The following is an 18,358-nucleotide window of genomic DNA, read 5'->3' on the forward strand; positions in this document are numbered from 1 at the left end:
AAGTATATGATCTATTAGGATATTTGACAAGGACGACTCCCGGCTGTAGGCTGGCCTCCTCTGCCCCAGCTCCCTATTCTGACCTCTCCGGCCCAGAGCAGCCTCCAGCACTGCAGTTTCTGTCCATACTGCTTGGCCTGCAGGAGGGATGACACACTCTGTATGATCATCTGCCTATGTAGGCTCCACCATGAGGTTTTTCACCATCCAGAGCTCCTGCCTTTAGGTCCAGGGTTTCATTAGTAATGGGGACATTCTTTGTCTCACATGTTTCCTTTTGCCCTATGTCCTGGTCAGTTTAGCAAAGCCAAAGGAGATTTTTATGCTCTGTATTCCAGACTAGAGATAATCACAGCAGGGGTTCCTGCCATCTGCATATTTCTATTTGCCTTCTAAACTCTTAGATCCCTTATTAATCCCAAAACTGCTTTAGCAAAACCCCAAACTGGCCTTTTAGCAAGAATCAGAATTGCCTCAGCTTTAGTGACTAGCATTCTGCCAGTGGCTTTCCTTGCTTGTTATGATATTTCCTTATGTTATCTTCCAATTATTGGTGATTCTTCCCAGTGACTGATCCCATTTCAGTGCTGGAGCATCAACAATTGATGGAAGATTATCTGATTAAATAGGTGGTGTGTGTGTGTGTGGGGGGGGAAACCCACAGTGTGAGGTGGAACAAGTTAGGGAGCCTCAAAGAGATGATTTAAACTTGTGTCACAGTTTCATTTGAGTGCTCTTTCAAATGGTGATTTCAAACTCTTGCAAAGAATTTACAAATGAAATTGTAAAATTAAAAATTCAATGGTGATTAGAAATTTTAAAAAGGCAAGGTTTCACTCTTTGTTAAATGGGAAGATACCAGCAGCAGTTAAGAATATGAGCCTGTGCAAACAGCACTTTATGTGGTTTCCTTTAGGATGACATGTTTCTCCCCCAGGAGAAAAAATGGTGGGAGAAGTCCCCACCAGAAGTGGCGTGGAGCAGTTGAAAGACTACAACACCAAAACCAAGGTCAAGATGAGCAGGACACAACTCGAATTTGGTAGGAGCATCACTTGTCTTAGCCTTTTTCCATGATGAAAACTGCAGATATACTAAATCTCACAGATGAGTAGTAAAGTACAACACTAAAAATCAGGCTGATAATGTAATATGGCATGGTACTATTACTCCCTAAATCCTCAACACTGTTACTTTTCAGTTTAAGTTAAAATAACTTCCTTTTCAAACTGATGGTTTCACAGCATTTAATAGGAAATGTACGATAAACTTAAATAATCAGGAGTCAGTAATGAAACAAATCAGTATTTGTTCAAAGTTTCCAAGGACCTTTTCTGGCATTTACTATAACAAGTCACAGGGCTGGGATTTAGCTCAGTGGCTTACACGCCTGCCAGGCAAGTGTGAGGTCATGAGTTCAATCCTCGGCACCAAAAAACAAAACAAAACAAAAACCAAAAAACAAGTCACTAAGAAGAGTGACTTGTCACATCACAGGGCTTTTGCAAACTAGTATCCCATATCAAACACAGCCCCACAAACACAAGTCTTTATACTCCTACGCTCTACTTTCAGTAAAAGAAGTTAGTGCAAGAATAATTTATTTGAGCTGGGGATATAGCTCAGTGGCACAGAGTCTGCCTGGCAAGTGTGAGGTCCTGAGTTCAACTCCCGGTACCCCCCCAATAATAATTTACTAATCCCAATTATTGCCTAAGTGTGCACAGGAAGCTGACTAACATTGAAAAATAGCCCAGTGTGGGTAGTCAAGGTCAATTTAGCAGAGCAAGAGATACCTGACCCCACAGTTGTGGGCTTTCCACATGGGGCCTGGATTATTTAGCAACATTAAGGGTGGGAGGAGTAAACAGGAAGAAGAGAGTTGATGATCCCCTTATAAAAAAGCGTGCATCATTCTTGATTTTTTGTTCATATTTCATTATTAAATGAAGGAACATTATGATCATTTATAACTAAACTTATTTTAGATGATTTAAAAGCTGTATTTGGCTGATTTTATGTATCACAAATTTAATGGATCATATAAAACAAAAAATGAATTTACTTTTGTTATTTATGGCTGCTAAAAATTACATTTCCATCTGAAAGACAATATTCTAATTTGCTTGCTTGTTTTCAGGGTACCGTGACAGGGCTCAGCGGGTTCTTAAAAGTACTGAAAATGAAGTGGTAAATAAGTTAAGTTGAAATTTAATGGTTGTGAGGTCCTTAAAAAACAATATTGTGCCCTTAATGGAGTTACACAGAGTGAGAAGCTAAAGAGATTTTGTTTTCTCTACATGTTTCTCCCTTTGAAGTTAGAAAAGCAGCTTAGTCTGATTGAGCTAGGTCGGGGGTAAGGAACTCACCAGGTTTTACAAATGAAAGCAAATGCTTAGAAGTAGAATTAAAAGCCAATGTACACTAAACTGTTATGCCAGCTCTAATCTGTACTCAAAAAGTTGAGTGTGAACCATTCAAAGCTGACACTCCTTTCTGGGAGCAGGTTCTGTGCACCAGGTAACAGAGGTAGAAATCATTAGCACACCTTGCTCAGAATTCAGCGGTCAAATAGTGCTGTGCACATCTCAGAGAGGCAAAGTCTGCACATGGACAGTGCTTCACATAAGCCCGCTGGTCCAGACCATGGGGTCAGAATAGACATGATGCTTCGTAGAGCCCTCGTGTCTCACACAATATTAACAACAACAACAACAAAAACTAAACATTTTAAAAAGGTTTTTGTGGTCGGAGTAATGGCTAAGTAAATTTCTTTTCTGCATGACTTCTTTGAACTTTCAAAATTTTAATATTCTAAATATCTTAATTGTTGGGCCTGAGATCTGTTTTTTGAAGAGACAGAGTATTAGACTATACTTGTGTACCACAGGGCACAGTTTGGGAAGTACTGAGATGACATTTTTCCTGGTTTGCATATGAGGAAGATGAGGCCCATGGAGATTATGTTGTCGTAGGCAGTGGTAGAGAACTCAGGTCTCTAGTTTACAACTTGGGTCAGAACTCTGAGGAAGACAAAATGCAGCAAGGTCTCAGCAACATATGCTCTCTAGATCTCCTAAAATGAATGCTTCTGAAAGTGCCTTACACACACTGTTCCTTTTTTGGCTCAGTCAGGACCTACAGACCGTCCTCATAAACAATTACCTGATACAAAGGCATGCAGATGCTGTCAATCCACTCCAACTGCAACCGAGGTAGTTCATCTTTCCGGTTCCGATCAAAAATAGCCTAGGGAGCAGAAGGACAACCTTGCTGTAATATCCTGGAGTATTTTACAGGCGCTCTTCAGATACTTTGCCACAGTGGTCCAATTCTTACCAAGTGAACACTCCACAAATCATAATCAATCTTTGCACATACTTTCTTTTCTTTTTATCTAAGATGAGAAATAAAGTATTTCCATTTATAGGAGATTTATAAGTGAATTTACTTGAACTTATAGAACACAACACTTTGGGGCCAAAATCTGTCTTTAGGTTAAGTGCTAAGTAAATCAAGTCATCAGGTCACTGGAAATTGGGCACAAGTCAAGGGGAAGAGAGCATATTTTATTACCACAAAATAATACAGAATAATACAGAATAATTTAGACTGGGAAAAATCCCTAAGTTTTAAATTTGAAATAGAAACCATGTTACTAAGTTTTAGGGTGAGATGTTAGTTTGGCGATTGTGTGTATTTTCCAAGAAGAGTCTGTTATTCATAAATTCCCAAGTATTTACCTGTCATTGGGTGGATGATGGTAGGGGACACCCATTCTTCACTCTCGGTCTTTAAACTTTATGATGTTATGTTTGATATAATTTAGGTATATTTTTGAGAAAAAGAAGTGACAGATTTCTGTTGGACAGGCTCGACAGAGAAAACAGTTGGAATTAGAAGGTCAACATAGAGTGCTTAAAAAAATGCAGCCAATTCCACTGCAGTGAGAATGTCCCTTCCTGTGTACTCACAGAATGAGGCAGAGCCTGAGAAACTACAATGTCGATCTGGAAGAACGAAGTACCTGCTTATGCCTTGCATTGCCTTGTTATCTTAGAGTAGGCTGTGTCTTGCCACTAAATCAGATGTGGCATCCACAGCATTTTGGCACTGTATTTCATCACGAGGGAAGGTCCAACTATCCCTTTGACCAACCAGAGGTTGGAAATGCCTGCATTCTTCAGACTTAGCAACCACAGAGGGAGTATTTGGGATAGAAATCAGGAGCTGCCACACCTGAAGAAAATTTTTCTAAACTTGGGGTAAGGTCACTGACTCCTGCAGCCTCTGCTCCTTGTCTTGTCCTGTGAAATGCTCACCTTCTTAATGCAGAATTATGGAGATTAAATTGCAGTTCCTAAGACCCTGGAAGACACATTTAAACCAAATCCAAGTCATAGCATTTTGTTTTATTTTGTCTATAGCTCTTTCTGAATTACTTAATTTCTGGTAGATACTATATACAAATTCCTTTTTAATTCACTGGCTCTTAGTATAGTCACAGAATTGTACACTTATCATTATAATCAGTTTTAGAACATGTTTATTGCTCCCCTCAAGAAATCCGTACCATTAGCAGTAACTCTCCATTTTCTCCCGGACTCCCAGCCTTAGACAAGCACTAATTTACTTTTTCTCTACGTGGATTTGCCTGTTCCGTACATGTCATATAAATGGAATCACACGACACACTTATTTTTGTGACTGGCTTCTTTCACTTAGTATGTTTTCAAGGTTTGTCTGTGTAGCATATATCAGCACTTTATTATTATTATTTTTTGCAAACGATATTTCATCATTGTATAGATATGCTGTATTTCATTCATCAGTTGATGGGGATTTGAGTTGTTTTTGTCTATCATGAAAATGGCTGCTATTAATGTTCATGTAAACATTTTTGTGTGCATGCATTTTTATTTCTTTTGGGATATTCTTAGAAGTGGGATTCTTATGTCATATGGAAGTTCTATGTTTAATTTTTTAAGGAACTGCCAAACTGTTTTTTAAAGCTGCTACACAATTTTACATTTCTATCAACAATGTATGAAGCTCAGTTTCTCTACAACCTCACCAACACTTGCTATTGTCTGTCTTTTTGATGATAACTTCTTTAGGGGGTTGGAAGTGGTACTGCACTGTGATTTTAATTTGCAGTTTTGTGATAGCTAATGATTCTGAGAATCTCTCACAAGCTTATTGGCCATTTACATATTATCTTTGAAAATGTGTCTATCCAGGTCTTTTGCCCACTTTTTAAACTGAGTTGAATTATAATAATTCTTTTTTATAGATTCTAAATACCAGACCCATTTCAGGTACATAGTTTATAAACAAATCCTCTTATTCTGTAGACTGTTCTTTCAATTGCTTTAATTTTGATAAAGTCCAATTTGATTTTTGATGAAGTCCAATTTAACACCTCGGGGGCAATATCTCTGGGCCATTTTATCTTTTGGGTCTTGGTATAATATCTAAGACATAATGGAATAAAGCAAGCACAGAAAGTTTTATCTATATTTTCTTTGAAGAGTTCTATTGTTTTAGATGTTACACTTAAGTCTGTGATCCAATTTGAGTTTATTTTAGGGTACAGTAAGAGGCAGGGCACCAACCTCATTCTTTTTGCTTGTAAATATCCTGCTGTTTCTGAACCATTTAAGTAGTTTCCCTCACTCTGCTGTCTTGACACTCATGTTGAAATCCTCCACCATAATTTTAAGGGTTTATTTCTGAACTTCTTAATCAATGTTTGGTGAGAGAAAAGTAGATGTGAGGTATCACACTGTCCTGTGCTTTTCATTTACAACATTTTGCATCTTATAATCGCATATTAGTCATTATTTACTTAGTCTACATTTTCCACCAGCTGAGGCAGTCCTATAGGGTAGGGAAAATACAATGTTGCTCATTTCCGAATACACTGTCTACTTCACACTTGCTGTGCAGGGATGTGTAATCATATTTTACTGACTTACTGCTTGTGGTATTAACTCTTTGTCTGTGGTCCAGATTAGCCTTTGACTTCCAGGGTCATAGCTTCTGTTGGGGCTTTAGGAAAATGTTCCTTCTAAAAATAAAGGGTAGCAGACACAGTTCTAGTTGCCTGCCCTGCCAAGCCTTTCTGGAAAAGGACAGAGAAGGTATATTCTGCCTCTTACAGCAGGTAATCAACTATCTTCAGTAGCCTTTTATGAAGAAAGAATGGCATTTAAAGCTATGTTTCCACTGCAAATTAATTTAATTTACATCTTAAGAAAATGCTTTACCTGAATTTACTGATAAAAGTTTTTTAGCACCTCACCATTGTACCCGCCTGCTCACCAACCCTGGCCAGTTATGCTTATTTTTTCATTTAATTAAATGACCTGTGGTATGGCTGCATTGTGCGCCCTCCAGGGTATGCCTCTGAAACACTTTTTAAAAGGAAGGAAAAGCATTTTGTGAAAAAAAAAAAAAAAAGTAGATATGTAACTAGGAGAAATCTGGGTTGTCCTAGGTTTTACTTATGAACTGCATGTATCATAATCTAGTATCTTTATGTTTAGAGACAATTTTGGTTGACAGCATCAAAAAAAGCATAAAGGATGTTATGAACACTATATGAATAGATGTTGCTTTGAAAACTAAAATAATTAATGTGTGGTTCAATCGATATAGTCTTTGTACCTTTTGCAAGTAAGCAACTGCTTAAGAATAGTCAAAATGAGTAGGATTGAGAGTTGTGACTTTAAAACAATCAGGCTAGGAAGTTCCGTTGCTTTCCTTTGCTTTTAAATAACAACAAGGAAGGGTGTCTTAAAATGCAAAGATTTTACAAATACCTCCAAATGTTCAAGACTTGGTTGACTTGAATCCTCCAAAACAGATAACGGACACATTCCTTGAGCTTCATTGAACCTACAGTGCTGTGCTAAGCACTAACAGGCTTTAAAATACTTTGCCCCACTCTCAGACTTTTAGCTAATCATTCACCGAGAATAAAGAGGCTGCCTCCTCCCTGAGGGTACTGTCCGAAGCATTGAAGTCTTCAATGGTGTCCTAAGTCTAACACAAGCATTCTCAAATAATAATTGAATGTGTGAGTCCAACATAAATAGCATTACAGTGGGCAGAGCCTAGTTCCCCAGGTGAAACTTTCCACTTCACAAACAAGGAAACAGGCTTGAAATGATTTGCTTTTGAGGGTCTTTGTGAGTCTGAAACTGGAAATAAACACCAGCTCTTCAGGGCTGCATAGCTTGCTTTTAAATTCTTGTCATATTTCTAATCCAAAATAGGTGTATGCGGAAGGCTGGTGCTGAGCTGCGAACTGTTCTGATTGCACTTGGCATGTTCTCCCTTGTGCCTGCTTGTCCCATGGTGGGTGCTCAGGAAGTGCTTGTTAAGCAGCTTACCATTCTTAATCGGAAACCTGGGAATGAGTGCATTAGCATTTAGGTTTAATTAAAGTCTTAAACTTTTAGGAGCTCTTGTTTAAATCCATTGTCAGTCTTCTCCATTTTCAAGTTGTGACTTTGAGTTATTTTTTAAAAAATGTTGTTCAAAAGAGAAATTCCTAGTAATGACAGGATGAACTTACTGAAGGGGTGAGTTTGAGTTCCGCTCTCTCCCGATCTCCTTGTTCAAAGAACTCACTGGTCACCAGTTCAGCCACCTGAAACACGTGAGTACGTTAATTTATGTGCAACTTACCACAAGACTCAGAAATAGTTCTAGTTTATGGGCATGGTGATTATCTTCAACACAACATTTAAAAAGCTTATGAGGAAGTACATTAACCTTTTGTGTTTAATGCTATTACAGAATTTAATCAATGAAATGGATTTCCTTTTAATGAGGAGAGTTATGCAATGTATTTTTAGATGCCACTGCAAACACTCTGGAACTCCCTTTCTGGAACAAACTCCTTTTGTTCTTAGGAAGTTTACATTCTCTGTGAATATCCTGCTCTCTGCTTCTTACTGTAACCAAGAGATAGTACTAATGCCGGCCTCCTTGCTCATTCCAGACTGTGTCATGAATTACAGTTCGAAGAACCTAGCCTTGGCCTGGCTCAGTCTATGTATTCAAAGTGTTAATTTACAGTGGGCTGTCACTACTCTAAGCATAATAAAATTGCTTAGACCACAGAAACAAGTACATTCCTATCTTTCAAGTATTAGTGAAATTAGCGATCAGCAGCCAAGTCAGAGATTATTGTCTCTTCCTTCAGTCTCAGCCTCTCAAGGTAGTTTGTGGAAAACACACTGATGTGACAGATGCATGCTGAACAGGTATTTTCAACAACACTATGGGGTGCATCTAGAAAAATTTGTGAATGAACTAGCTGGATTTATAACATACTGAAAGAGTAGAAAAAAATTTTTTAGACAATTGATGGCAAGAAGATCTGGCTACTCAAACTAGTTTTTCTCCATTCCACATTCTTGTAAATATCAGGTTCTTACATCCAGCAAAGGTGAAATGGGTTTGTTTGGTCAAGTTCCTGTAATCAAGATCATTTGCCTGGTGTTTCTTAAGAAACAGGTCATAAAAAAATTTAAACGCAACATCAAACTTACATACGCATCCACGAATCTGAGAGAAGCAAGTATGTAGCCATTTATAAAGAAATTGTGCGGCCACTAAGTTCATATTTCTGACAAACTTGGATCCCCATCAAGAATTCCACTGCTTAAAAGTATTTGGAAGTGACTCAAACAACTGCCCTCGTCTCTCACTCTCTCATCATAGGAGCCTCTGCCACTGCCTTTCCTTTCAGGAGCCTGGCCTCTCTTTTTTCTCTGGCCTGGCCTTTAAAGAAGCCATGGTCCCCTTAGGGTATAGTCTCATTAATTCGGTTCCCAAACTCTCTCTCAGCTTGCTCTGAAGCTGAGTCTTTTACATTAAGGAATGTAACTGTGCACATCAGGGCCCCAAGGTAGGAGTCCTGCATAGGTCTGTAGTCCCTGGAAAGCGAAGACATTAAAACAAAATCTGTCCTTACTCTTTCTATAACAGTACTGGGTACCTCCCCTGTGCTTTTTCACAGCTTAATTTGTACCACTGTTTTGTTTGTACTTAAAAACTCAATCAGGAACATTAAGTGGTTCCTGATTGAATTTTTTTTTAAAGAAGGAAATTGAGATGCTAATCAGGCCTTGGGAGATCACTGGGGAAACCCACACATGCTTAGAGTCATGCTTGTGAGAAAGAATAAGTGGAATTAACCCCAGAAAAAGAAACATTTTTGAGAAGGAATTTAAAAGTCAACATCCAGAAAGTTAGAAATACATTTAGATTTTTAAAAGAGGATTCTCTCATTTGTGTCAAATGCTTTTAAAACTAAAAAGTGAGTATAACTTTAAAAATAAACCATTCCATTTGGAGACAAGCATGAGTGAGATTTCCAGCTTAGCCCTATGACCAGATTTCTGATGGAAGCACTTGCAAAAACATGTCTTCATGTTTTATTTCTCTGAGCTTTTATGTTTCTGCACTTATCAGCACAATTTCACACCCTAACAAAAATAATAATGTTTATACTTGTGGCTGAGAAGACCACCTACACCTGACCACGGGCCCTCCCAAGTCGACCTAAAATATCAATGGGGAAAGTGTGTTCTTTCCAAGTGAACGCCTGCACCTTTAGCTCCTAATGTGCTCCTTTACTGAGGGTTCTAAGGCGTGCACCACTCCTTTCTTAGTCTCTCCATTTTCTTCCAGCTCTCCTGACTTCCTTCTCCTTCCATCCCTGTCCTAGCAGCCACCCCAGGACTACACTTTTCCTAATGTGGGGAAGAGCTGCCCACCTCTTCCCTGTAGTGCATTTTCAAACTCTACCTCTGCACGTGGTGGGCACAGATGTTGAAAGACACCACTGAACCACATGACTTCTTCACAGTTACTCTACTTTATGTGACTTCTGGTGACTTCAAATATGTTCTACTGAAAATGAAATCAGCATTCATGTGGTGAAGAGCATTATAAGAAAATTGCCTGATTGAATTAGACTGTGAGGTAAGCAAGAAATAAACCTCTGGGGTTAAGCAACTGAAATTTCAGAATGTATTTGTTAAACAGCAAAGCTGAGCCCAACCCTGACTAATTAAAACACTGGTATGGAAGCGAGGTGCTGTTTATGTTTTAAAAAAGAAAAGAAAGAAAAAGGCCCTAAAATATGCAGCATTAGTTTGAGGGCCAATATCAGATTAGGATGCAAACTTTGTTAAATAATTTTTAAATTATCATTGAAACAAAGCTAGTACTGCTCTTAATGAACTTATGGCCTTAGGAAAGGGATTGCAAAACAAATATTCAAAGTATGCCATGATTGACTGTTTCCACAGACCTTACTACAGTTGATCTTTACAAAGGATCAGCAGATTTATAAGTAGGAATGAAAAAGAACAGAAAAATTCTGAGTATTGCAGATGTGGAAGATGAAGCTGCATCTGAACTATAAACCATAAAAATTAAAATTGAAGTATGTTTTAAATGGTAAGAGTCAAAGTTAGCCTTGAATAAGAATACAATTAAGGGTATGGCCACACACCCATAGTTAAAAACTATGAAATAATTTGGCGATGCACAGAAACTTTTTTAACTGGACAAAAATTATTCAAAGAAATAATTTAATGACATGATTTTCTTTCAGAAGCCTGTGAGAACCATGATATTAAGAAGTAAGTCATGCAAAATAAAGAGAGAAAGAAAGATGCTTACTGTATTTATTCTTGAATATAAGGAAGTAAAGAAAAACAGACAATCTAACGTGTTTGTATAAAAGAGAAACATGGCTCTAGTTATTGGCAAATGGAAAGGAATAGAATTGAAGGCAGAGAGAGCTGAATGACACTTAAGAGAACTTTAAAACTAAAGAAACCACCAGGTTGTGACTATGTAAAGTAAGCCTTGGCCCCTCAGCCTTCTTTGGGTGAGCAGCAGTCTAAGGAAGCTGCTTGACCTTCAGATAATACCAAGGAGGATCACAGTAAAGGAGTAACTTCCCAGGGAGGATCTAAAGGCCTCAGGAAATAATGAACTAGGAAGCACCTCCCAGGGAATCATGCCCACTACAGTGTGAAGGACCCTCCTGGTAATGCCAGTGAGATTTAAGAATTACTGTGGACCACTACCTACCAAATGTCGTTCATCTCTCCCCTCTGAGTGAGAGTGCTATAATGGGTACTTTGTGTTTTGGGTGGGGTGAGTCACTATTATTGTTATGTGCAGGTCTTTAATTTATATCCAGAACTGTTATACAAATGGGCATAGAGCATCTAGATATTCTGGGTTTTGAGTTTGATGCCATGACTAATGAAACATTTGAGGTTATCTTCTTTAGATAGAGGATGAGTATATTTTGTCTGCAAGGGTCATGGAGAACAGGTTTGGTGATTAGAATGGCAAATTGTGGCAGTGATACTTTCATCACTGTCTCTAGATTTCTGCTTGCTGGGTGCATGTAAGGATCACTCAGTACTTCCATTGAGTGGGGTCATGTGGCCAGTTCAGAGCAATCAGTGGTTGAAGGGGGCATTGAATTGCCAGTGCAAGACTCTCCCTGGCCTCTGTCAGAATGATCCAGATAGAGGCAAAGCTGTGCCTGCCACCCCTAGATGCACCCCTAGATTCATGAGCTATTAATATGCTGTTTTAAACCACTGAGGTCTTGGGTTTCGTGTTATCATAGTCTATTCTGTAGATACATTTACATCATTTAAAAATACTGATCATTGCATCCTATGTAGGAAAGCATAAAACATTAAGAATGGAGGCTAGGCAGCTAATCAGCTAAGATTTATTCTGAGCTCCACCACCTATTACCTGGAGGACTTCAGGGTACTTATCCTTTTTAAGTCTCCCCCTCCCCCCTTTTTTTTTGGTGCCAGGGATCAAACTCATGACCTCACGATTGCCAGGCAGGTGCTTACGCCACTGAGCAAAATCCCTGTCCCTAATAGGAATGTATTCTATCATGATTCTGGGGCCAGGAATTCTACATCAGTCCCCAGGCAGATACCATGGTATTCGTGCAGTTGTGTGCTCTCTGTGTTCCTTGCCTCTTGCAGTTTCTGACAGCTGTTAGTATTCCTTATCTCACGGCCATATCAGGGCAATCTCAGCCTTGATTTCACTTTGCCTTCTCTTCTTCTGAATGTGTGACCCTTCCATCCTCTCTTTTCGGGACAGTAGTGATTGAATTTAGGACCCATGAGGATAATTTAAGATAATCTGTTAGATCACTATCCCCCTGCTTTAATCATACTTGCAAAAATACCCTTCCCTCCTAGGGTAATGTTATAAGATTCAGGAATTAGGATATTTTTGCATGGTCGTTCTTCAGTGTACTGTAGTAGCTGTACCTACTTCAGAGGTTTATTTATTTATTTTATAAAGGATCAAATGAAATAATAAACACAAAACACAAGTGAATATACACAAAGCACAAAGCATAATATACATAAAGCACATATTGACATATGAACATATCGCATTTTTCCTCAAACGCCAAGAATTAAGATACCAACTTCTTGTTTCGAAACTCACACTCCATATGAGTAGATACCTCATGAAACTTAAAGAGTTAGCCTATAGAGCTAGTCACAGTTCTCCAGAGACTGAGATAGGAGGATCCTGGGACCCAGGAATTTAAGACTGACCTGCATATCATAGTGAGACTTCTCAAAAATAAAGGAGAGAAAATTTAGAGCTATTAATTTCTGAAAACTACCAGTAATCAAGGATCTTGAATTAGGTAATTACTTCATTGAAAACTATTGTTGCTATAAACTAATGTTTGGGGGCAGTAACACACACAGGCATAAAAGGTATTCATTTTGGAATTTAAACCAAATTGAAGACTGAACATTTTGGTCAAAGAGCTCTCTGATATCTATGCTGTACTTGTAATGAAAAGATAGAATTTCCTTTTATTTTTTTCAGGTGTGAAAAGCAGGAACTTGTGCTAAGACATAATTAAGTACTCAAAAACACTGCCTTTGAAATGCTTGCCTTAAAAAATGATCAAAACATTATTCAGATTTCGCACATTACAAAAATCTTAGTGTGAGAAATATTACTGCTCAGTGGAAGCTCAATGAAGAAAAGACCTTGCGATAAGCTACGGGCTGTGCGCCTGGCGTTGTTCTTTTACTCCACGTTAATACTGATGCAAATTGAGGAGGGTTTCAGCGCCTGGCTGTCAGGGCTCTGGGAATACCCCGCCCCCACTCCTTCCTCTGCTGAGCTCTGCCATTAATCACCACTTGCCTGTCTCGAGATCTCCCACGGTTTGGTCACGGCTCCAAGGTCACAGGCTGTCATTAACATTGATCTGAAAAACAGAACCAAACAAAACAGCCTGAATAATCTTTTGTTGCGTTTCTAAACAAACCTGTCCTAGATACATAAATAAATAAAATGGAAATGAGCCAGCTTGCTCACATCTTCTTTCCCTCAACAGGGACAGGACTGTTGTAGTCCCCACGTCGGGCATCTCCATCATGCAGCCACTCTGCTTCAAAAGACAAAGCTCTCACACAGCCTCTGGTGGCCCTTTTGTTTTGTCAGCAGCAAATCAAGGAGGCAAAGCATGACTTCCTCTATATCTGAGCCAAGCAAGCTCTGTTTAAAATAATTTATAATGGACAATGTGATTTAAAAAAAAACTATAAGCAAGGGAATCTGTATAGAACATTATATACATGGCTGATGAATCTATTTACCGACCTATCGCTGATTGATGGGGATGGAGGAAAACCCACATCAAAGAGGCGAGGCACACACCACATAAGGAGCACCTTCATTTTCATGGGCTCCACAGAGCTGAGATTTATGGGTGAGAGCCACACCGTTTCCCTCCAGTTTACTACCTGGCTCCCATCATGTTTTATAAGCATTATGAAGAAGAAACATACTCAGCTACAGCTTTCATTAATTTGAGCACATAAGAAAACACAGAAATGATCTGAATCAGATTTCTGAGGAACAAATTTAACTAGGAACTGAACCTTGGAAACACAGGGAGTAATTCAAACTGTAGAAAGCCTATAATTCAGTGTTATGGGAAAGAGGAAAGTAAGGCGTGCTCTTCGTCCCAGATCTGCTTTTTTGTATTGAAAGCTGCAGCAACGTGATGAAAAGTAATGCAGGGCTTGAGCTGGGAAGTCACGTCTTGGCTGAGGGCCTTTGGAAGAAAGCATTGTGTTGTTAGAGGTCAGAGGGATTATTCCTGCTGTCAGGTGTTAACATTTTATACCCTGCTGGATCTCACTGGGAAACATGTCTGCTTCCCAGATGGCAGAAGGGCCTCTTTGGAGGGGGTTTGTGTAACTTTCTCAGGAAACTCTGCCAGCAAACCAGGCGGAGTCACAGATAACAATAGGTTATTCAGGGCACAGCTGGGCAGTACTAGCATCAGTAACTCTCTGGGACAGAGCAAGTCTTAGGATGCATCTAACTCCAAACATGCATGTTCAGCAGTCTGCAAAGAGACATGTCAGAGTCTTCTTCATTTTTGAACTTCTGTAACAAGTACTTCCATAGTGCTCATTGTGCACCTTCCTCTGTACCTAGTGCTTTCCTAGCTACTAGCTAAATGAATCTTCATCACATCCCACAATGTAGATAACATTATTCTTGTTTACAAATAAGTCAACAGAAGGATGGAGAGATTTTCCTAAGGTGAGTAAAGGATTCAGGACATTGTTTATCTCAAATCTACCAGACTATCTTGCTCCACTCCAGCCTCTCATTTTAGGCTGTCTCCATGCCTGAGGGGAGAAGACTGTGAGGAACACACCAGATTTGCAGTATCTCCTAGAGAGGAAGTAATCTCTGTGAAGTTCCCTCTTGTATTAGAAGTTGAGTAATTACTTAGGTTCTAGTGAATTGGTCATATGAAACTTCTCAAATTCCTACTACTCTAATAGGTGATCAACAAGTTCATTGAGTATTTGCTATGGGCTCAGATGGCAATAATTCTAACAGCTAACATTTATTTAGCAGCTACTTCGGGTTGGTAGACAGTTTTTATATGAAGTAAGGGTACTATTACTATCTCCATTTTACAGATCCAAAAATTATGGCTCAGAAGTTATACAGTCATTAGAATTCATAAAATCAGAAGAATCTTTTCTCTAAAGAATACTCTGCAGTGGAGCAGAAAGTCTGTCCAGAGGAGGATGAAACAGAAAGGGAAGTAGGGTGGGCGGAGTGGCTGGAACCTCTAAGGGGCACTGGAAAGTCAATCAAGGCTGGGGAATCAATTCCGGTTGGTGATTCAAGCGAGACCTGGTACACCTTTAGGAAGAGAACTTAGGTGCGGGATGTGAAGACGCTTTGAAGGAGAGAGTGAAAGAAAGGGGGGGAAAGCAGCAGGAAGCATAAATTGATTTGATAAGAACCTAAAACTAGGAAAGGCAGGGAAAATGGAAAGGCAGGGCAAGGGTGGAAGGTTGTAACAGAAGAGCTGAAAGATGCCTGCATTTGTCATAGTTTTTAGAGCTTGCTTTTCTAGAGCAAGAGGGTAGAAAGGGAACTGACACTATTTAATTCTAGCCCAAATTACAGTTAGGTTGTGTCAATCCATTCAATGCAATAACTGAGAGGTCTAGAAGGAGAGTATACTATTTCTAAATTCGGTGAGAAAAAAAGTGGTGCTGCATCTGGCTGTACAATCCTCCCAGCAGAACGTTTAACATAGCTCTCTGCTATGTGGCAAAATTATTTCAGTAACAGTCTTGTGATGATTATCTTCTTGATTTTGTTCTGAAGCTTAAAAAAATCAGCAATATAAAGGAATAAAATTTCATTTTAAAGATACAATTATAACCACATTCAGTAAAAAATTTCATGTAGGAATTGAAATTTGCATTTACCAAACAAAAACATTACATGTTCCAGTTTGTACCCTATTTCACTGTTTTAAACTTTGAACACAAATAAAAATCACAAATGGTCACATGAAGTGACAAAATTTTAAAAAACCCTCAAGTTATGTTTCTTCATCTTTTCCACCATCATGCAATCAGGGTTTATTCTGCACATACTGGGAAAAGCACGTGTATGAAGTTCTGCAAGCCTGAGGATCAAACTACACCCACACTGAGTCAGGAAGCCTCCACGCAGGAAGTTACCCTGAACGTGTGTCCCGGAGTCCACCTTGTGGGGCCAGCTGTGTACCTGGACATTCTTAGTTTCAGCCTACCTTGCAATACATGTTCAATGAAAGGATAAGTAATAAACATGTGCTAACTTGAAGCTTTCATGACAACGAATTTGATCCTCAACAGTAACCTCAGCAATTGTTTGGAATTTATACTAACAAAAGATTTTCTTCAGGGAGAAGCAGTTCATCACTGACTGTTTAGAATTGCTGGCATATGGCGATGGTAAAAAATCAGGATGACTTTTGGTTGGTCTTATTACTATTTTTAATTTTTCTATAGATAGTGCTTCTGTGTGCTCCACCCTCGGGGCACTATGGGTAGAATCTCACTGTGTAACAGAGGAGGCTGGGAGGGCAGATCTTGGGGCAGAGGAGAGTGCACACTCTATTTTTATACCCTGTGTTTCCAAAAAAGACAGTTCTTCCTGAGAGAGTTCCCTGCCAAAACCTTGAAAAGCTCTGCAGGGAAACATCCGGGTGGAAACACGGAATGAGCACTGGCATTTTAGGAGTGAAGCTCAGAAGAGAGACTAGGGCCAAGAAGCAAGCTGGAAGCTGTTTGAGAAGATGATAGCTCAAGTAGGGGTTGCTGAGGAACAAGAAAAACAAAAAAACAAACAAAAAAACCCCAAACAAACTGAACATAGGTCCTCAGGGGACTGTCGCCTTTAGAGAGGAAGAAAAAGGACTTGAGAAGGACAAGGAGGGGAAGGAGGATCCTTCCTGGAAGAAGCAGGAATTCCAGGAGAGCACAGCTTTGCAGACTCTAAGGCTGAAAAGATGGCTAGGGGAGGCCAGGTCAACGCAACTAGGGGCTATAATGCGACTGAGGAGGCCGAAGAGAACAGACTGTAGGATTTGGTACTGGGAGGTGAGCAGTGACTTTCAAAAGCCCAATCATGTGCCACAGGCTTAATTCCCCAGTAGAAGGGTGCCTAAAAACTCTGTGGTTGAGTCACATTTGAATTACTGAGCAGTGAAAAAGATGATGAGGTACCGACATGAGAAAAATTACAAGGCATGTAGTGAAGTGGAAAAGCAAGTACATATTGACATTTAAATATATGCTAAAAGGAACAAAAACCATTTTACTCTAAACAGTACTTTTCCTAAGAGAACACAGACATATAAGTACTTTGGTGATCATCCGGAAAGACACAGCACATTGATAATAAAGGATAGCTATGTAACCCATATAAGGATTGAGTGTGAAGTTCTAAGGAGATTAGGGTATATTTGTAATGATTTTCTTCATTATATTATTACCCATGGAATCAAAAAGTACATAAAAAGAAGAATTCCTTTGTAAGGAAAGGTGAGTGCCAAGTAAAGTGAGGGAGTAAAGGAAGGAGAAAACCAAGATGGCACCTTGCGAAGGGAAGCTTTTGGGGATCACATTTTGATGGAGGAGGTAGATGCATGTTTTTAAGCCTCCAAAGATCATGAGAGACAAAGCTGAAATTTGAAAAATGGAAGCTGAAGTCAATAATTGATACACTGGGGTCAAGGTGGAGCCTGGGGAGGTGGATAGAGGCCACGGAATTGGGACATGGTGAAGGCCTAGTCCTGGAGAGAGGACAGTTTCTCTCTTTCTTCCCCTACCCCTGGTGATGAAGAAAAAGGTCTGTAAAGATAACGTGAATAAATATTCAAGTAGAGAGGGGAGTAGAGGGCCCTTGGGTGGGAGGGCCTCTGGAGACTACGAGTGAGTTGAGAGCAGAGGGAAGGGATAGCAAAGCCCTGTGTTTCAGGTTGGTGCAGATGCTTTACACAGCAGATACAGGTGCTATGAAAGGGCTCTGGCTTGGAGAGAGTCCAGTGGCTGCCACACACAGTGCGCCCTAACCCCCATCTCATAAGCTTTTCCAGTAACTCAGCGTGAGAGAGCAAAACAAGTCAGCTCTGGGCCGGTGAGGTGGGCTGTGAGGTGGAAAGGTGGGTGCGAGATGAAGCAGAATGGTACCCCAGATTCTGGAGAGCTGCAGACTGTGCTATACAACAACTACGCTTTGCTGCTGACCTTCCCAAACAAGTCCCAAGGCTTATTACTTCCATCACCAAAATAGTTCCAATTGGCTTTGCCATCCACAGAGTCTCTAAAGAAAAGTAAAATTAATGCCCCACTTTTCCTTGTGCTTAGGTAACAATGGAGTCTAGAGTTAAAAAGCCCCTTTCCTCTCAATTTGTTCCCTTCTTTGCCCC

The 18,358-nt window shown here is 39.6% G+C and overlaps 1 protein-coding gene and 1 long non-coding RNA gene across 2 annotated transcripts in view; one reads left to right on the forward strand and one right to left on the reverse strand.

Annotated features, from left to right (window-relative positions):
- Positions 1–18,358, reverse strand: part of Pde11a (phosphodiesterase 11A) — a 386,279-nt gene that overhangs the window by 33,460 nt on the left and 334,461 nt on the right. The window contains exons 17-19 of the mRNA XM_063259356.1: positions 13,258–13,321; positions 7,583–7,657; positions 3,166–3,249 (exon numbers count right to left, since the gene is read on the reverse strand). Coding sequence (XP_063115426.1) covers positions 3,166–3,249; positions 7,583–7,657; positions 13,258–13,321 — 223 coding nt within the window. The remainder of the gene's footprint in view (positions 1–3,165; positions 3,250–7,582; positions 7,658–13,257; positions 13,322–18,358) is intronic.
- Positions 7,421–18,358, forward strand: part of LOC134478321 (uncharacterized) — a 28,395-nt gene continuing 17,457 nt past the window's right edge. Inside the window, exon 1 of the long non-coding RNA XR_010050887.1 lies at positions 7,421–7,666. This is a non-coding gene — a long non-coding RNA (uncharacterized LOC134478321). The remainder of the gene's footprint in view (positions 7,667–18,358) is intronic.

This window comes from Cavia porcellus, unplaced genomic scaffold (assembly GCF_034190915.1).
Source record: "Cavia porcellus strain 051 isolate PalLab524CR breed Dunkin Hartley unplaced genomic scaffold, mCavPor4.1 scaffold_12, whole genome shotgun sequence".
Lineage (NCBI taxonomy): Eukaryota > Metazoa > Chordata > Mammalia > Rodentia > Caviidae > Cavia > Cavia porcellus.